Source organism: Echiichthys vipera, assembly GCF_963691815.1.
Source record: "Echiichthys vipera genome assembly, chromosome: 16".
NCBI lineage: Eukaryota > Metazoa > Chordata > Actinopteri > Perciformes > Trachinidae > Echiichthys > Echiichthys vipera.
In genome coordinates this window covers 5,618,726-5,636,682 of record NC_139841.1, presented here as the reverse complement: position 1 = coordinate 5,636,682, position 17,957 = coordinate 5,618,726, and the positions used below count along the sequence as shown (strand labels likewise).

At 41.3% G+C, this 17,957-nt stretch overlaps 1 protein-coding gene across 1 annotated transcript in view; it reads right to left on the bottom strand.

The window, feature by feature from the left end:
• The window catches only part of dcc (DCC netrin 1 receptor), a gene marked incomplete at both ends in the record, with an annotated part of 329,103 nt that overhangs the window by 95,581 nt on the left and 215,565 nt on the right, over positions 1 to 17,957 (bottom strand). Inside the window, 2 exons of the mRNA XM_083929753.1 lie at positions 1,817 to 1,927; positions 6,419 to 6,560. Of these exons, the coding sequence (XP_083785879.1) occupies positions 1,817 to 1,927; positions 6,419 to 6,560 (253 nt within the window). The remainder of the gene's footprint in view (positions 1 to 1,816; positions 1,928 to 6,418; positions 6,561 to 17,957) is intronic.

The following is a 17,957-nucleotide window of genomic DNA, read 5'->3' as shown; positions in this document are numbered from 1 at the left end:
ATCCATTGAAATGAGATTCCTGTCTCCCCATGTCCCGGCCTGGAAACACACTTAGCATGGATGTTTTGTTTTTTTTAACTCAATGCTTCCTGCTGACCGGAGCATCTTCCTCCTGAGATTCAGCCTGAGGTCATCAACTCTTATTATTCTGATAAAAATCATTAGGTGACACCTGCCTGTCTGTTGGCTGTTTTGCTCACTTTCTTCACATTCTCTCATTCCTTTCCTCTCCTTAACTGTTCTCTCCTTTCTTTTCTTTCCTCTACTTCACTGTCCCCTCCTTTATTTTCTTCCCTCTCTTTTACTGTCCTCTCCTTTCTTCTCTTTTCCTTTACTTTCCTTTCTTCTTTCCTTCCTTTCATCTCTTGTCCCCTCCTTTCCTTTCTTTCCTCTGCTCTCCTTTCATTTCCTTTAACTCCCATTTTCTTTCCTTTCTCTCCTCTTATGTCCTGTAATTTCCTTTTTTTGAAAACCTCAAATAAAGCCAGAAATCTTGGGGTTATTATGGATTCTGATTTACATTTCAACAGTCACATCAAATCAGTAACAAAATCGGCCTATTATCACCTTAAAAATGTAACAAGACTTAGAGGGCTCATGTCAGCTCAAGACTTAGAAAAACTTGTCCATGCCTTTATAACCAGTAGGCTAGACTACTGTAACAGTCTCCTTGCAGGTCTTCCCAAAAAAACTGTCAGGCAGCTACAGCTTGTTCAGAACGCTGCTGCTAGAGTTCTAACAAAGACCAAAACATGTGAGCACATTACACCAATTCTTAAATCATTACACTGGCTTCCTGTACGTCAGAGAATTGACTTCAAAATCCTCCTGCTCACATATAAATCACTACGTGGTCTAGGGCCGAGGTATATCACTGATATGCTCCCACTACATAAGCCTTCTAGATCACTAAGATCCTCTGAGACCAATCTGTTCGTGGTTCGCAGAGTAAACTCAAATCAAGGGAAAGCATCTTTCAGTCATTATGCAACAAACAGCTGGAATAAACTTCCTGAAGATGTGAGACTTTCACCCACTCTGACCACTTTTAAAACTAGACTGAAAACTTTTATGTTCACCTTAGCTTTCTGCTAAATCTTCACACTTTTAACGTCCACACTGTTTTGATTATTGTCTATGTTTTTATTCTCTTTGTCTTTCTGTAAAGCATTTGAATTCATGACATGTTGTGCTGTGAAGCACTTTGAGTCTGCCTTGTGTATGAAAAGTGCTATACAAATAAAGCTGCCTTGCCTTGCCCTTGCCTTTTTTCCGATTGTGAACTTGCCTTTCTTTTTCTTTCCTCTTCTCTGCTGTCTGCACCTTTCCTTACTTTCCTCTACTTCACTGTCCTCTCCTTTCCTTTCCTTCCTCTACTTTACTGTCCTCTCCTTTCCTTTCTGTTTCTTTCTTTCCTCTACTTCAGTGTCCTATCCTTTCCTTTCCTATCTTTCCTCTACTTCACTGTCCTCTCTTCTTTTCCTTTCTTCTTCTCTGCTGTCTGCACCTTTCCTTTCCACCTCCGCCAACCAATTTAGAGCCTTCCCATCCCTCCTGCCCCCTCCTCCTCCCCAGAGGTGAATCTTCCCTCCATCTATTCATCTCTGCCTTTCAGTGGTTAAATATTTATGTGTATGACAGCGGAGGTATTTACACGATGTTGTACAGATCGCAAACACACACACACACACACACACACACACACACACAAACACACACACACACACACACACACACACACACACACACACACACACACACACACACACACACACACACACACACACACTCTCTCTCTCCAACTTTCTGTTCTTACCATCCAGGTCGTTCTCCGGCGTCTCAGCGGTGTACCAGTCACTGGCCGGACCTGTTCCATTTGTCGTCATGGCTGCTACTTGGAAACTGTACTGACTGCCCTTCTCTAGTCCTGGAGAGAGAGAGAGAGAGAGAGAGAGAGAGAGAGAGAGAGAGAGAGAGAGAGAGAGAGAGAGAGAGAGAGAGAGAGAGAGAGAGAGAGAGAGAGAGAGAGAGAGAGAGAGAGAGAGAGAGTGTTATTATAACTGACATTTAGGTACCTTGCTGTTTGTATGTAAATTATACTGTTGTCTTTTCCTGCTATACATATATTCAAGTGGTTACTATAGAAACAGACGTAACAATAATGTTACTATTGTGGAGAAATAGACAAAACTCGTTGTTCCAGAATATTTCCACTGCAAATTTCTATGTAAACTGTTTTTTTTACAGAAACCCAAGGGCCCGTCCACACAGTGGCGCATTTTCCTGTAATCACACAACTTTAGTATTGTTTCGGCCGACCACAGGACCCCTAGATTGTTTACTGAACTGGACTCTGAGTCACATTCATGGGAATGAATCAGGCCGACCACAGATTTCTCCCTTTTCCCTGGTGCTCTGAATAAGGAGCTAAATTGGTCACTAGTAGCTTTTTATAAGTAAAGTAGCCAAGAAGGTCACGAAAAGAAGCGAGACAGTGCCCGTCTGTGAGTGCTTTGGGACGGGGAAGGGGCTCCCAGTAGCACCCTCTGCTCGTTGAGGACACTAACTGCAGAGTGATTGGTGCATCAGAGTCAAAACAGCACAAAAGTCTCCACTAACACCAGAAACAGTGACACATCTCTCTCTAGGATGGAGGAGGATTTGGGAAGTCTCCAGATTTGGAGAGAAACTCTTCGGTGTTTGTATTCTCCACAGCATATCCCCGTCTCTTCTTCTCTGTTGTTGGTGTATTTCTGTGGCAGTTGCAGCTCCACATCCAGGCCTGGCATGTGTACTACAGCGTTTTGAGTCAGTTTACCTGGTGTCCTGTGGACGCAGATATTTCTTAACCATCTTAAGCATCCGTGTGGATGGAAAACTTTTTAAGAATGATGGGGAAATAAAAGGTCGTTTTTAATCGCGTGGCTGTACCCTAAGTGGTAACCAGTGTCCTGTGAGGAGCAACTGGCAGTTGAGGGAGTGGGGGTGGGGTGATGCTTCAAAACCAAAGGGGTAAGCTTTGATGCTGCAATAGCATCCGTTTTATCAGAATCAGAGACTGAAGGCTTTTCTTGATGGAAAATATTGCTTTTTTCTTCTCCTGATAGGCCGATAGTTCATCCAATCACCTGCCTGGTATGTTTTCAAAGTGCCCACCCTGTCCCAATCAGTTTCCAATTTCTGTGAAACAAACCACTCAGGAGCCGGGGTCAGTATGCCATACTACAGGGTTATGTCATGGCTATCCCGTAGATATGTTTCATTCCTGAATAATACGTTTTTTTAACAATTTAGTCCGTGGAGTGGCCCCAAATATTGCGGCCATCCACAGCTTCAACATCAGTGTGAAAAGTTATTCCAGGTGTCCAGGGTTTCTGCAATATATATAATGTGTGCCTAAACACAACAACTCCTGACAGTATCATCAGTAAAAAATATGAACAAATTAGTTGTTCTGGCGCTTTGGTAAAAATTCAAAGGAACAAGCCTGTGGACATAACAACTGCAGGGGAGGGGGACACCTCCCAAGGGGAATTTCAGTAAGAAACAACCAATCAGGGAGCTTAAACTTCAGTCATGCATGTACAAACTGTGAGCCGAAGTTAATTTCACTCATTGTGGAAACCTGATAAATCTTTCAGCAATTAAAAACTGTTCATCTGGGTCACTTTGAGAAGATGTAAGTAATTATGGCGACAGGTTTTGTCTCTAATTGTAACAATGAAGCATTCTGAATTTGCTTCTGATTCACTCCTCTGACTTATTCTCCATAGCAACAGCAGCAGTTTGGGAATGTATCATCTAAGGCCAAAGAGAGACGCAAGCAAAACATGTTGCTTTAAAAATCAAAAGGTATTGCATTTGGAAAAGGGTGCATGACTTTTTTAGGACTTAAAGTGTAATTCTGGTTGCAAAATCCTCCCATGTTCTTTTTAGTCAGTTACATACATCAGCCATTGAGACAGTTTTTTTTGTGTAACAACTATTAACAGAGAAACCTGGGAGAGTCACTAACAGCCGGACGTGGCTAACACTGATTAGCTCGGGTTAAAAAGAAAAGGGCTTTTTTTTTAACCACTAATACTGCTTAAAATAACACCAAACCTCTGCAGCAGCATGAGAAGAGTCCTTACACAGAAAACAAAGCAACAACAACATAGTTAGTGAACCCAGAGTTTATTAAAAGAGTGTTTTAAAGACTTACCTACTGGCCCCTGTACCAGCTCCTCTCATAGTAAAGTCCATTCAAGTGGATTACCAAAGTCAATCCCAAAGGAAGGAGCCCATTGGTGCTTTGTTTTCTGTGTAGGGACTCTTCTCATGCTGCTGCAGAGGTTTGGTGTTATTTTGAGCAGTATTAGTGGTTAAAAAAGACGTTTTAATGCCTTCACCGTACTGCCCCGAGCTAATCACTGTCACTGTCTCTGTTAATAGTCGTTACACGAAAAAAAAACTGTCTCAATGGCTTATTTGATGTATGTAAGTGCTGAAAAAGACCATGGGATGTTTTTACGCCGGAATTTCACTTTGGTACATTTTGGATCTTGTCCTCGACTTCACACGTAACTAGCGAGTTGACCATTTATTGTTTATTACTAGGGGTTTGACTTGGGGGGACTTGTTGTCTTGACTTGGGACTTTACTTGAAACTTGTTGTCTTAACTTTTTTTGTGTATTGTGTGTATTATTATTGTGTAATACAGTATATCATGAAACCATGAAACCTTTTCTTAGATGTTATCGTATCATGGAATCTTATTCAGTTGCAACCATAGATATCATGCTTCTGTAGTTTGACTAGCTGCAAGGATAAACCTGAAACTTGCAGACCGTAAGGTTCCTAACAGCTATGGTGTCTCGGACTTGTGGTTGTCTTGCTCAGTGAATTTGTACTCTTGATTGTATCCTTTTTTCTCACACTGTTAGAGTTGTCCTTCGTCAATTTTATTGGTGGGAGTGTAGAGCCTGAACAAGCCAGAGTTTTACAGAAACGTTTCCAGTTTGAGCACACAAACCTTTAGTTCCAGTGTTCGCTTATACTTATAGTCTTAATGTTATCGATTTTTTTTAATTGTCTTTTAAGTTAATATCGATCCAAGAGTGAGTGAAAACAATGGTGACTGATCATATGTCCCACTAATGAAAGCACTTGTTGCCTTTTTGCTGAGTATTCCAATATCTGTGTCTGTGGAGACTCTCTAGAAGTAAATAAGCAACCATGTTAGTGACGCTGCTGACAGTGGTTGGTCTGTCGGCCCAGATCGCACCAACAGTTATGCTGCGTTCACTTGTAATCAGAAATTGGATCTGCAACTTCTGAGTCAGGCTTGTAGTAAGGACAGAAGTGTAATAGGAACATGGTTGCGTGTGGATTTAAGACGGGAAGATATAGGGTATGGACCGGAAGTAGAGAGGTGAATGTGCTTCAATAAAGTTTACAAAAGAACAAAAAAAAAAATACAATTGTCAACACACATAGTGACGTGATAGTGATGAACGTGACAAGATGGCGGCTCTGAAAGAACAGGCTCACCTGCAGTTACATCTTACTGCCACAGAGGACGCTAGAAAAAAAACGGATCTCAATTCTTATGGAGTACAAGTTTAAATGAGAAGCTTGAGAGTAAACAAACAGATACGTTTAATTCCATCTAAGTGGAGATGTTGTGAACTTCTCACTTCTTAGTCTAGCGCGTTTGTGTAAATTAAAGTGTTGATAAAGGTATAATGTGTTGTCATTTAATTTACTCAGTGAAGCTGCAGTTTGTCATGTCCGTCATTATATTTCCAGACAGTAAAAAAGAGTGATTATTGCTGACAGTCAGACTCGCAGCAGCCAGATCAGACTCGACACACACACAAACACCTGCCACTGGAGAACGAGTTCCCGTGCGGATAGACTTATGGAGATAATCATCAGTGAAAAATAATGAAAAGGAAGATCAGTTTCATTCACATCCTGCAAAACTCAAATTGAAATAATAGCTGGTGGCAGTTTGAATGCGCAGACACACACACGCACACACAAGCACACACACACACACACACACACACACACACACGCACACGCGCGCACGCACACACACACACACACGCACACACACACACACACACACACACACACACACACACACACACACACACACAGATTTAAGACCATGCAAATACAGATTTTCTTTTGCAGAAGACAAAGGAAACACACTGCAGACATGCAGTCAGACATAACCCACCCACACACGCCGACACACACTAAACTACAGTCTTATTATCTCAGTCCTGTTTTTATACTTTGATCCAAACAATCACACTGATTGTAAGAACTAAGCCAAACTAAATCTATTTGGAAGAGAAAAGGTGGGCAAATGTTTCAGGATATCTGGTAATATTGGTTATGTGTCTTATTGTCAATAAATCTCACCTGTGAACAGGTACCAGAAGTTGTTTGGTTCGATGGCTTCTTGGTCTCCACGGCGACCGGTCTTTCTGTATTTGATCTTGTAGGCAGAGATGATGCCATTCTGTGCACTGCGTGGAGGTGGCTGCCATGACACCTTGATGCTCTGAAAGACAATAAAGATGAAAAAGAATATTAGTCAACTAATCGAGCTTCAAAACATCCTCCAGTCTCTGAACCCATCAGCTATCGGCCTGACAATGATTTAGCCAATGTTTCAGAGGTTCTGGTGTTGCCAGGGGATAGTCAAGACTTCCTTATCCATGTGTCTGGTCCAATTAGAATCTAGGATATTAGAATGAAGTAGAAGATGAGGTTTCTATACACAGATAAAAATTCAAAAAGCTAATATAAAGCTAAATCAATAGCCGATGAGTTCCGAGACTGCATTTTGTCCAATCCATTCTGATTTATTTGCCTTTTGTGTCTCTTTGTGGTTATTAAAGTTGCTTTGTCTCTTTGTGGTCATTTCAAGACTATTTATGGTTGTTATGTGTCTTTTTGTAGTTGCTTTGTCTCTTTGTTGTGATTTGCACCCATCTGCAACTTTGAGACTGTTTGCACATGCTTTATGTCTCTTTGTGGTCATTTTGTGTCCCTTTGTAGATGTTTTGTGTCTGTTTTTGGTCTTTTTATATATAATATGTAGGTATATTATGAGTAGTATGGTAACTAGATATTTTAAATATAGATATTTTCAAGATATTTCTGGGTTGCTTTGAATATGTTTTGTAATATGCCATAGCCACCTGCTAGAGAGGGTGTGTATTGCATTCTGCAAGTCAAAACGTCAGTTCACCCATCCCAATGTAATTTGCAACACATCTGTGTGTCTGTGGAGACATTCCCTCTCTAAATGTTAATGTGCCGCCATGTTAGTGACGCTGCTAATAGTGGTTGGTCTGTCGTTAGAGCTTTTCACTGCAGGTTATGCTGCGTTCACTTGTTATCGGTAATCAGGAAATTCCATCTTCTGAGTCAGGCTTGCAGTAAGGACAGAAGTGTGTTAGGAACATTATCCGCTAGAAACAAGGTATCTCAAATCTAACGGAGTACAGCTTTCAAGGCAAAGAAAAAAGAAACATTAATTTTTTCTGTTTAAAGCCTCACAACCTGTTCTTCCCTGAGTCCCTTTTTGAGGTTTCTGCTCGAAAAAGACATGCTCAGAATAAATAGGGTATATCTCTGTAATTACAAGCTTTATGTGCATTATCTTGGTATTACAATAAAGGTAACACTTTAACCAGCACTTTTAATGCAACTGTGTCAGAGTAAATGCAGATGGAACACAGCATAAATGGAAGAATTTCTTCCCTCGCCTAAAAAAAAATGTCATTTTATATAAATATCCCTTTAAAAATAATGCCACAGTAGCCTAAAAACTCAATAAAGCCATGGAACAACATCTGGACATCACCTGTGAGAAGTTTGATGCTGCTGAAATAAAGCAGAGAAAAACTATAGAGGTTTTAGTAAAGAAATAAATAGGCGTCCTCAAGTTTGGCACAATTTGGCACCATTAGTGCCATTTGAGATTTCTTAGGTACCAAGTTGTAAAATCCATTTCATTTTTCATTTAAATGTCATTTTGGGTCTAAGAGAAAACAGTTTTTGAAGAAAAAAAAAAGGACCCCACAACCTCACAACCTTTTAGCGCAACAGAGGCCCTTTGCCCTTACGCGTGGCAATATCTTCCGTCCCCATTGGTCAATCTTGAAGCATGACACCTCGTTGGAATTGTAAGAACCAATAGATTCAGGTTCTGAGCGTTGTATTCAGTTAAACCACATGACTAGGGAATCACAAAGCAATAAGGATGAGCAACACTACGGGACGGACAGGCGCTTTGACCCAATCAGAGCCTTTGAAAAGCAGGCTAAGCAGGTCAAGGAAGCCAGAAAGACTTCCAAAGCATGCTGGGAGATGTAGTCCTTCCATTACAGCGGTTTTTATTTCTGTGGATTAAACTTTTCACTGTGATACTACAAAGGTAAGACAGCATTTCTGGTTTTGTTTTTCAAATGCGCTTGTTTTCTGTCATATTTGGCTGCTGGATCAGTGAAACTTGGTCGTAGAGGGATAAAAATAGTATTGTTGGAACGTGTGGAGACTCTGCTATGGAGTGGATGCAGTGTCTTGCTGCCATCAGAGCAGCCACTGCGCCACCTTTATTTGTCTGTGTCGCTCGTATTTCTGTGTTTTCGCCTCACATTGTTTGATTGCTCGGCGTTCTAACTGTGTTTGTTGGTCATAGGAATGGTTTATATGAGCATGTAGAAGAGATTCTTAGCTTTCTGGTGGTATGCAGCATGTGTGTCTGTATGCAAGCTACATGTTGCTGCAGAGGGGGATGTTGTTATACTGCCTGATAGCCCCCGCCGGCGGGGGCTATCAGGCATGAAAGCAGAACAGGTTCATGATAGGAGCAAAAAAAACATTTGCAATGATACTATGGCCATACGCATTATACATAGTTTAGAAATCCCACCACCTGTTATCACCATGATTCACAAAGACATGATGTGAATGCAGCATTATGTTTGATCATGTTTGTGTTTTTATCACAAGGTGTGAAGAGGGACATTCAATCTGATCAGGGATCAGCAGAGAGGACCATCTGGTTTCTGATGTGTGTTTATTTGAGTCATCAGATGTGTCTGATGCTTAGCTTGTGTCTGTGTTTTTCTGTTTTTATTGAATCGTTCAAGTAAAAGGCTGTGGTAGTTTAAATTTCACTGCATGTTTCTATGCGTGTGTATATACATTGCATGTACAGTATGTCTATCTGTACTTGTATCTGTGTGTGTGTGTGTGTGCGTTTGTGTGTGTGTGTGCGTGTGTGTGTGTGCGTGTGTGTGTGTGCGTTTGTGTGTGTGTTTGTCTTTGTGTGTATTTGTGTCTGTGTTGTATGAATTTTAATTGCTTTATTTGCATGTTAACAACCCACCTCTGACACACACGCACGCACACACAGCAGATGTTTGCTTGGCCCCCAGTGTGCTCTGTTCTGTGAGGCAGCTGCCATCAACCATTCTGCTTATATACTCGTATGACACTGTACGTGTTTGGGTGTGTTAAGTGGGCTGAACATTAATGAAGATTAATAAATTAAAAAGTAAAAAAAAGTATCCACTGTAGCCACCTCTCTTTACCTCTCTCATTTTTGCCTAATCATGTATTTGGTTTTCCATAGCTTTTCCTGCTAGTTTTTTTAGATACTGCTACTCCTAAAACCACTTCTACATATATTAAAAATAGAAAGCAATACTTAAATGCACTTAATCTAATACAACAACAGCGAGTTCGGAGGAAATGTGGAAATTTGGGGAGTGAGCAAATCAGGTAGTGAGATAATCAAATCTAAATCTTATCTAATCTCTGGGTTTAGAGTCATGTATTGTTCCAAATTATGTAGCAACAGTCAACATATAGGTTTTACTGGTATTATAAAAAGAACACCTGTAGAATACATTTTTTGAAAAGCATCAAAACACCCTGAAATGACCGATAATCAGATGTTTCATGAAGAACCACAGGGATGCTATCTTTAAGAACTGGGGGTTATTTCATGTACACAGCCTTTCTTTACTGAATTATACGCAAGCATACACATAAACATTTTGTTTATGTATATGCCAAAGTCATTTTTTTTGTAGCCCAAATGTACGTAATACAGAACTTATTAAACCTCACAGAAAGGGGGTAGATGTTTATTATTTTTATTTGTATCTAACACCCAGAGTGGGACAGACTGAGTAATAGAACATTATATATTTGATCTGCAACTGTGTATTGCGTGAACAGTCAAAATGAACACAATTACAGTTGCCAGGCAAAGCAATATAAATATTGTTTTTCTTCCTGTATAAGTAGAGGCACATTACTCCACTCTGCTGTCACATATCTAGCTCTCTCTCACTCAAGTATGGAAGCGGTATCAGCATTTCTGTCATAGCCGACATCAGCTAACATTGATTTTGATGTACAAATGAATTAGAAAAAGCAACTGAGTGATATGTTCACAGTTGTAGTCTATGAATAAAATCCATATCCCCTTTATCTTGATGAAACACCGCCATCATCGCCCCACCTCTGGACCTCTAACCCCGCGGCGTTACATGACAACAACAGTGCTGCTGCGTGAAAGGAGAGAGACGGACCCATAGACTGTTTACTGAACTGGACCCTGAGCCACATGCATGGGAATGAATGAGGCCGAGCACAGATTTCTCCCTTTTCCCTGATGCTCTGAATAAGGGGCTAAATTGGTCGCTAGTAGCTTTTTAAAAATAAAGTTTCTAAGAAGGTGTGAAAAGTGTCTGTAGTGAGACAGTGCCCGCCTGTGAGTGCTTTGGTACGGGGAAGGGGCTCCCAGCAGCACCCTCTGCTCGTTGAGGACACTAACTGCAGAGTGATTGGTGCATCAGAGTCCAAAACAGCACAAAAGTCTCCACTAACACCAGAAACAGGGACACATTTCTCTCTAGGATGGAGGAGGATTTGGGAAGCCTCCAGATTGTTGTTTGTAATCTCCACAGCGTCTCCCCGTCTCTTCTTCTCTGTTGTTGGTATATTTCTGTGGCAGTTACAGCACCACATCCAGGCCGGCATGTGTACTAGAGTGTTATTAGTCGGTTTTACTGGTTTCCTTTGGATGCAGATATTTCTTGAGCTGAGTCCATGTGGACGGAAAACTTTTTAAGAATGACAGAGAACAAAAAGGTATTTTTCAATCATGTGGACGTACCCAAAGTAGCTAAAACATCACTGATGTTAGCTACCAAGAGAAGAGGGTTAAGGGCCAATCTTGTTTGCTCTTCACACGCCCGTGGATGCGAGTAAACACACATGATGACATGATAAACATTTTCCTCAAAAAGGTTTCATACTTTTCCACTCAAAGGTGGCAGCAATGCACCCAGGAATGTGCAACGTGTCAACAAAAGAAGAAGCCAACTAACAAACATGGGTGATTTCAAATACTTTCAGAATTCGTCTTAAATTTACTTTGCAAAAGTTTCATGAAGACAAAAATGCATTTGACACATTCATTGGGCCTGGGGGATACACACAATGCAATTGTAGGCTAACAAAAACATCCATGTTGAATCATCTTTACTATAACTATGGTAATCTACAGTGCCCTGCCAGCCAATCAGAAACCAGTGTTTCAGCTGTTGTGGTATTGAAGCGTGAATTGAAGTGAATTGTCATGTACCAAACATGCACCGCTCAGAACCAGGCAGCCACTTACACATGTACAGATTGTATCACAGACATCCACGCATCTGTTGTTAACGTCCTCTTATTACACACACAGACTCAGAGTGATGGTGTGTGTATCCCTCCATCAGCTGTGGTGTAAGTCATCAGGCCAATGAGCAGTTTAAATATTCAGCCAGTGTTACTGTGACAACAGCCACCGAGGAATTTATTAACATTTAGCTGCACCTGTTCCCTCTGCTGCTCCACATCCTGCTAATTGATTACAGCAGATGTGATTACTGGGGGGGGGGGGGGGGGGGGGGGGGGTATAGTGAAGAGGACAGGCGGAAGGGCAGAGAGAGGGAAAAAGAATGGGACAAATTGAATAAATTTGTGTGCCGGCAAAATTCCTCTATATAGCTTCTCTCTAGTTTGGCTGTCTCATGGTGCTTCATTAACTAATTAGCCACTTTGACAGGACACGGTTGGATGTGAGGTCTCCATGGAAACGATACATAAGTTAAATTCATGTTGGAACAACTCCCACATAGACACAAAAAGGTAAACCATCCATGCAGGAGAACAACACCACCACATCCTGTCTTTGTTGAGAGGAAGATACTCCTCAACTAAAACCACCAGCCTGGATTTGTTTCAATCAGGCCACTGTAAACAAATATATCACTGCAGCATCTACAGTTACCATACTGTCTGCTGCTACTATTACTGTTTCTGTTCATCGGCTATTAATGCTGCTGATGCTATTACTGCTTCTGCTTCTGCTACTATTACTGCTGCTATTACTGCTGCTGCTGCTATTACTGCTACTATTACTGCTGCTATTACTGCTACTATTACTGCTACTATTACTGCTACTATTACTGCTGCTGCTTCTGCTGCTATTACTGCTGCTATTACTGCTACTATTACTGCTGCTGCTTCTGCTGCTATTACTGCTGCTATTACTGCAACTATTACTGCTGCTGCTTCTGCTGCTATTACTGCTGCTATTACTGCTGCTGCTGCTACTATTACTGCTACTATTACTGCTTCTATTACGGCTGCTGCTTCTGCTGTTATTACTGCTGCTATTACTGCAACTATTACTGCTGCTGCTTCTGCTGCTATTACTGCTGCTATTATTACAGCTGCTATTACTGCTGCTGCTTCTGCTGCTATTACTGCTGCTATTACTGCTGCTACTATTATTGCTGCTATTTACTGCTGCTGCTTCTGCTGCTATTACTGCTGCTATTACTGCTGCTGCTATTACTGCTACTATTACTGCTGCTGCTGTTACTGCTGCTGCTACTATAACGGCTGCTATTACTGCTACTATCACTGCTGCTGCTTCTGCTGCTATTAATGCTACTATTACTGCTTCTATTACGGCTGCTATTACTGCTGCTATTACTGCTGCTGCTATTACTGCTGCTGCTTCTGCTGCTATTACTGCTGCTATTACTGCTGCTGCTTATACTGCTGCTGCTTCTGCTGCTATTACTGCTGCTGCTTCTGCTGCTATTACTGCTGCTGCTACTGCTGCTATTACTGCTGCTATTACTGCTGCTGCTTCTGCTGCTATTACTGCTGCTGCTTCTGCTGCTATTACTGCTGCTGCTACTGCTGCTATTACTGCTGCTATTACTGCTGCTACTATTACTGCTACTATTACTGCTGCTATTACTGCTTCTATTACTGCTGCTGCTTCTGCTGCTTCTGCTGCTGCTACTGCTGCTATTACTGCTGCTGTTACTGCTGTTGCTACTGCTGCTATTACTGCTGCTGCTATTACGGGTGCTATTACTGCTGCTATCACTGCTGCTGCTACTATTACTGCTGCTATTACTGCTGCTGCTTCTGATGCTATTACTGCTGCTATTACTGCTGCTGCTTCTGCTGCTATTACTGCTGCTATTACTGCTGCTGCTTCTGATGCTATTACTGCTGCTATTACTGCTGCTATCACTGCTGCTGCTACTGCTGCTATTACTGCTGCTGCTACTATTACTGCTGCTATTACTGCTGCTGCTTCTGATGCTATTACTGCTGCTATTACTGCTGCTGCTATTATGGCTGCTATTACTGCTGCTATAACTGCTGCTATCACTGCTGCTGCTACTGCTGCTATTACTGCTGCTGCTACTATTACTGCTGCTATTACTGCTGCTGCTTCTGATGCTATTACTGCTGCTGCTATTACTGCTACTGCTGCTGCTGCTACTGATGCTATTACTGCTGCTGCTATTACTGCTACTGCTGCTGCTGCTACTGCTGCTATTACTGCTGCTGCTTCTGCTGCTATTACTGCTGCTGCTTCTGCTGCTATTACTGCTGCCGCTACTGCTGCTATAACTGCTACTATTACTGCTGCTGCTACTATTACTGCTGCTGCTTCTGCTGCTATTACTGTTTCTGTTCATCAACTATTAATGCTACTGCTGCTATTACTACTGCTGCTGCTGCTATCACTACTGCTGCTGCTGCTATCACTGCTGCTGCTATAACTGCTGCTGCTGCTATCACTGCTGCTGCTGCTGTTATCACTGCTGCTGCTGCTATCACTACTGCTGCTGCTGCTATCACTGCTGCTGCTGCTATAACTGCTGCTGCTATCACTGCTGCTGCTGCTATCACTGCTGCTGCTATAACTGCTGCTGCTGCTGCTGCTGCTGCTATTAATGCTGCTGCTGCTGCTGCTATCACTGCTGCTGCTATAACTGCTGCTGCTGTTATTAATGTTGCTGCTGCTGCTGCTATCACTGCTGCTGCTGCTATAACTGCTGCTGCTGCTATAACTGCTGCTGCTGCTACTAGTACTTATACTGCTGCTGCTATCACTGCCTGATAAAAAAAATCCACTGGATGTCTTCAGTTCAACATGTAAACTGAAACCCATCATCCTCCACTGCTAGAGTTTGTTTTGACATCAAGTGTTTCAAGAGTTTCATCTCTTTCACAGTGCTCACTGAAATAAATGGGCTCCATGGATCAATTAAGCCAGTTTCAGATGTACTTGCTTTCCTTGTCCAAATTAGAGGTGAAGTGGCTCCAGGCTGTACTGTAACACTAAATCATTTCTACGTTTTATTTTTTGTCTGAGTGAGGCCGAAAATGTCAGGAGAAGATTTTCCTCCTGCAGTTACTTTGTATTCAGATGTAGTTGACATTGTAAAGCAGCAGGGCAAGAGAAGCTGTGGCCTTGTTCATTGCCTTCAAACAGGCTGGGGGCGTCCATCTGTTTAAATTTTCCCTCAGAGGACACCAGGAAAATGCAGGGAGGTCGGCAGAAAGCAGATGAAAATAGCACTGATGATAATGAGTACTGATAATAACCAAGACGACAGTAATAATCACACAAAGCAGGCATCTGAGGGAAACTTAATGAAGATAATGAGCAAAGACGGCGATATTGCTAATGTTATTCAATTGATACATAATGATACAATATTTGATACTACTGTTGCCACAATAGTAACAATTGTACTTCTGCTATATCTGCTGCTGCCCATGCTGTTACCGCAAATGGAATTTTTTTATAGCTAATTAGATTAGGCACTGTACAAAAGAAGTATCGAGTTAGTATATTCCTTGATATAGTAAATGCGCAATGGGCTTACAATTTATCAGCATTTAAAGTAAAAATATATTCTAAAGCTATTCTTTTGCCTGATATACTGATAACAATTTAGCTGTGATTCAAACAGTTTTGTTAATTTATGTTTAATTGTATAATACGAGGAAGTCTCCAATTCCTGTTTAGCCCATTTTATACAAAACTCCCTAGTTTCTGGTGTGTACAATTAATTGTGATGATTAACTATTATTGTAACTTTAATAAAATTGACCTTGCTAGAAAAATTAACTTGAGTGCAAATTTCAGGTACAAGGAGTTAAAGTACTTAAAGTGAAAAGTCAAAGTTGGACAAACTCAAACTCAAAGTCGACTTGACTTGCTCTTTTTTGGGATTCCATTGGTAAAAGTTGTAGATAGCATCTGGTACTTTTTTTGGTACCACCCCAGTAGGTTCCAAGTGAGCTGAGTGGATAATAGAAGGTGGACTTAGTGAGGGATTGGTCAGACAGAATCATCACTTATGCAACACACGGCATCCTACACAAACCTGCCATTTTTAACCACTGCCACACAGTTACCACCAATACTGACTGCATTTTTAAGAAAAACGTACTCCCAATGCCGTACACTACGCCATACAATACTTAGACTACGTTGTACACTACGACGTACACGTTCACTATAACATACAGTATAATTGACGAAGTTCAGACGTCTGTCTGTTTGGTGGATTATGAAAAGATCCGGTAAGTTTCACATTATCCATGATGTCACAGCAATTTCATGTGGCGTTGCTATGGCGATCAGCTGAGAATTCAACCTTCTATGAGGGTGTACTATACTGTAGGTAAAAAAGGTAAAGTGCTGATACCAACAAAGTTGAGTAGATCACAGCTGTAACATTCAGTGGAAACGTGAGTCTTAAGTTAAGATGCTTTGAGGTAGAACCTGTTGAACACACTTTTTTCATTCAATTCACTAAAATTTTAAATATGGCAGGTGTGGTGCAAAACAGGACTGGTGCATTTCATTAAGAGATACAGTCAGTCAGTATTGTGGTATTTCTATCTGATTCTTTAAAATGCTAAACAGTTTGTCTGATTGATGGATGAAAACCCTTTGAAAACAAAACTTTAAACTGAATCCTGAATTAATTTAGTGGTTCCGTTTCAGTATTCTGAGCTGCAGAGTGAGCATACAGAGCACCTCATCCACTCTGTGACCTCCAGAAACACACACACACACACACACACACACACACACACACACAAACACACACACACACACACACACACACACACACACACACACACACACACACACACACACACACACACACACACACACACACAGGGCCAGGTGAGTAAACACTCTCCGAATTCAATCTGTGATTGTTTGTTCATGTCCTCTGGGTGAGAGCTGCAATCACATCGTATGTGTGTGCTTGCCTGTGTGTGAGTGTGTGTGTGTGTGTGTGTGTGTTAATGTCTTCCGGGTAAAAGCCGCAATCAATTGGAGGGCAGATTGTCTCTATTTGCTTTGCAATACAACATGCAACACCATGCTGCATCATGCAGTTTGTGTTCACATATGTGTATATGTAAATAGCTGTTAGGCTTCAGAACAGTATATTAAGAATAAACAAGGAGGTGTGTTTGAATCATTGGTTCTCTGTGTACACAAAATATTTTTGAGGATTTTTTGGTGATGTTTACTGAGTGTTAAAGCCACAGCCTGTGGTTCACGTTCCATAACATTCAAACAGCAAAAGCTGCTGTCGCTCTCACATTGATCCACTGGTCCTTACTGTAATATAGGGGCTAACAGAGTAATTCGATTGTCATAAAGTGTGTTTTTTCAATTAAAATGCACACTTACTGTTTCACAGCTAGTTAGGCTCAGGCTGTCTTTTTCATAGGGAATCTCTTTTGTGTTCATATTGACTTATTGCAAGCAAACTGTACACATGAAGTTATACACAACTTGGGCTGAAAGGCTGCTCATTTTCATTATTGATATAACTATTTGATGTTTTATCAATCTGAAAAGTCTTTTTGAGGAATAGATGAACTTGGTAAATGGTAAATAGACTTGTACTTCTATAGCGCTTTTCTAGTCTTCTGACTACTCAAGGCGCTTTCACACTACTTGTCACATTCACCATTTCACACGTTCACACTGATGGCAGTTTACATCTACATACCATCTAATCTAACCATTCACATACCCATGCACAGCATGGGATTCAGTGTCTTGCTCAAGGGCACTTCGACATGCGGATCGAACTCTAATCTCTCGAATGGAGGACGACCCGCTCTACCTCTGAGCCACAGCTGCCGCCAATTAATCAGTCACTTTATAAAATGCAATGAAAAGAGACAAACAGATGCCTGAAAATGTCTTGATTTGTCCAAAATTCCGAAACAAAAAGATTTTCACTTTACAATTAGGCCTATATCACATCTGAGAGTCTGGGACCAATTCATTCTTTAACATCAACTAAGTGTGTCAGCTCTACACACAACACCCCCTGTCCTAAAAGCTTTTCTTTCTGATGCATCAGGGAAATCCATGCATACATACTGATGTGCTTAAGTGTTTCCATGGTTACCAGACGATCTTGCATAAATATAAGATCACTCAAGGGTGTAATTTCCACTTGGGATGGGGGAACATGTCCAACACACTTTTCGAGGCCAGTAGATGCCGGCGCATAAAAAA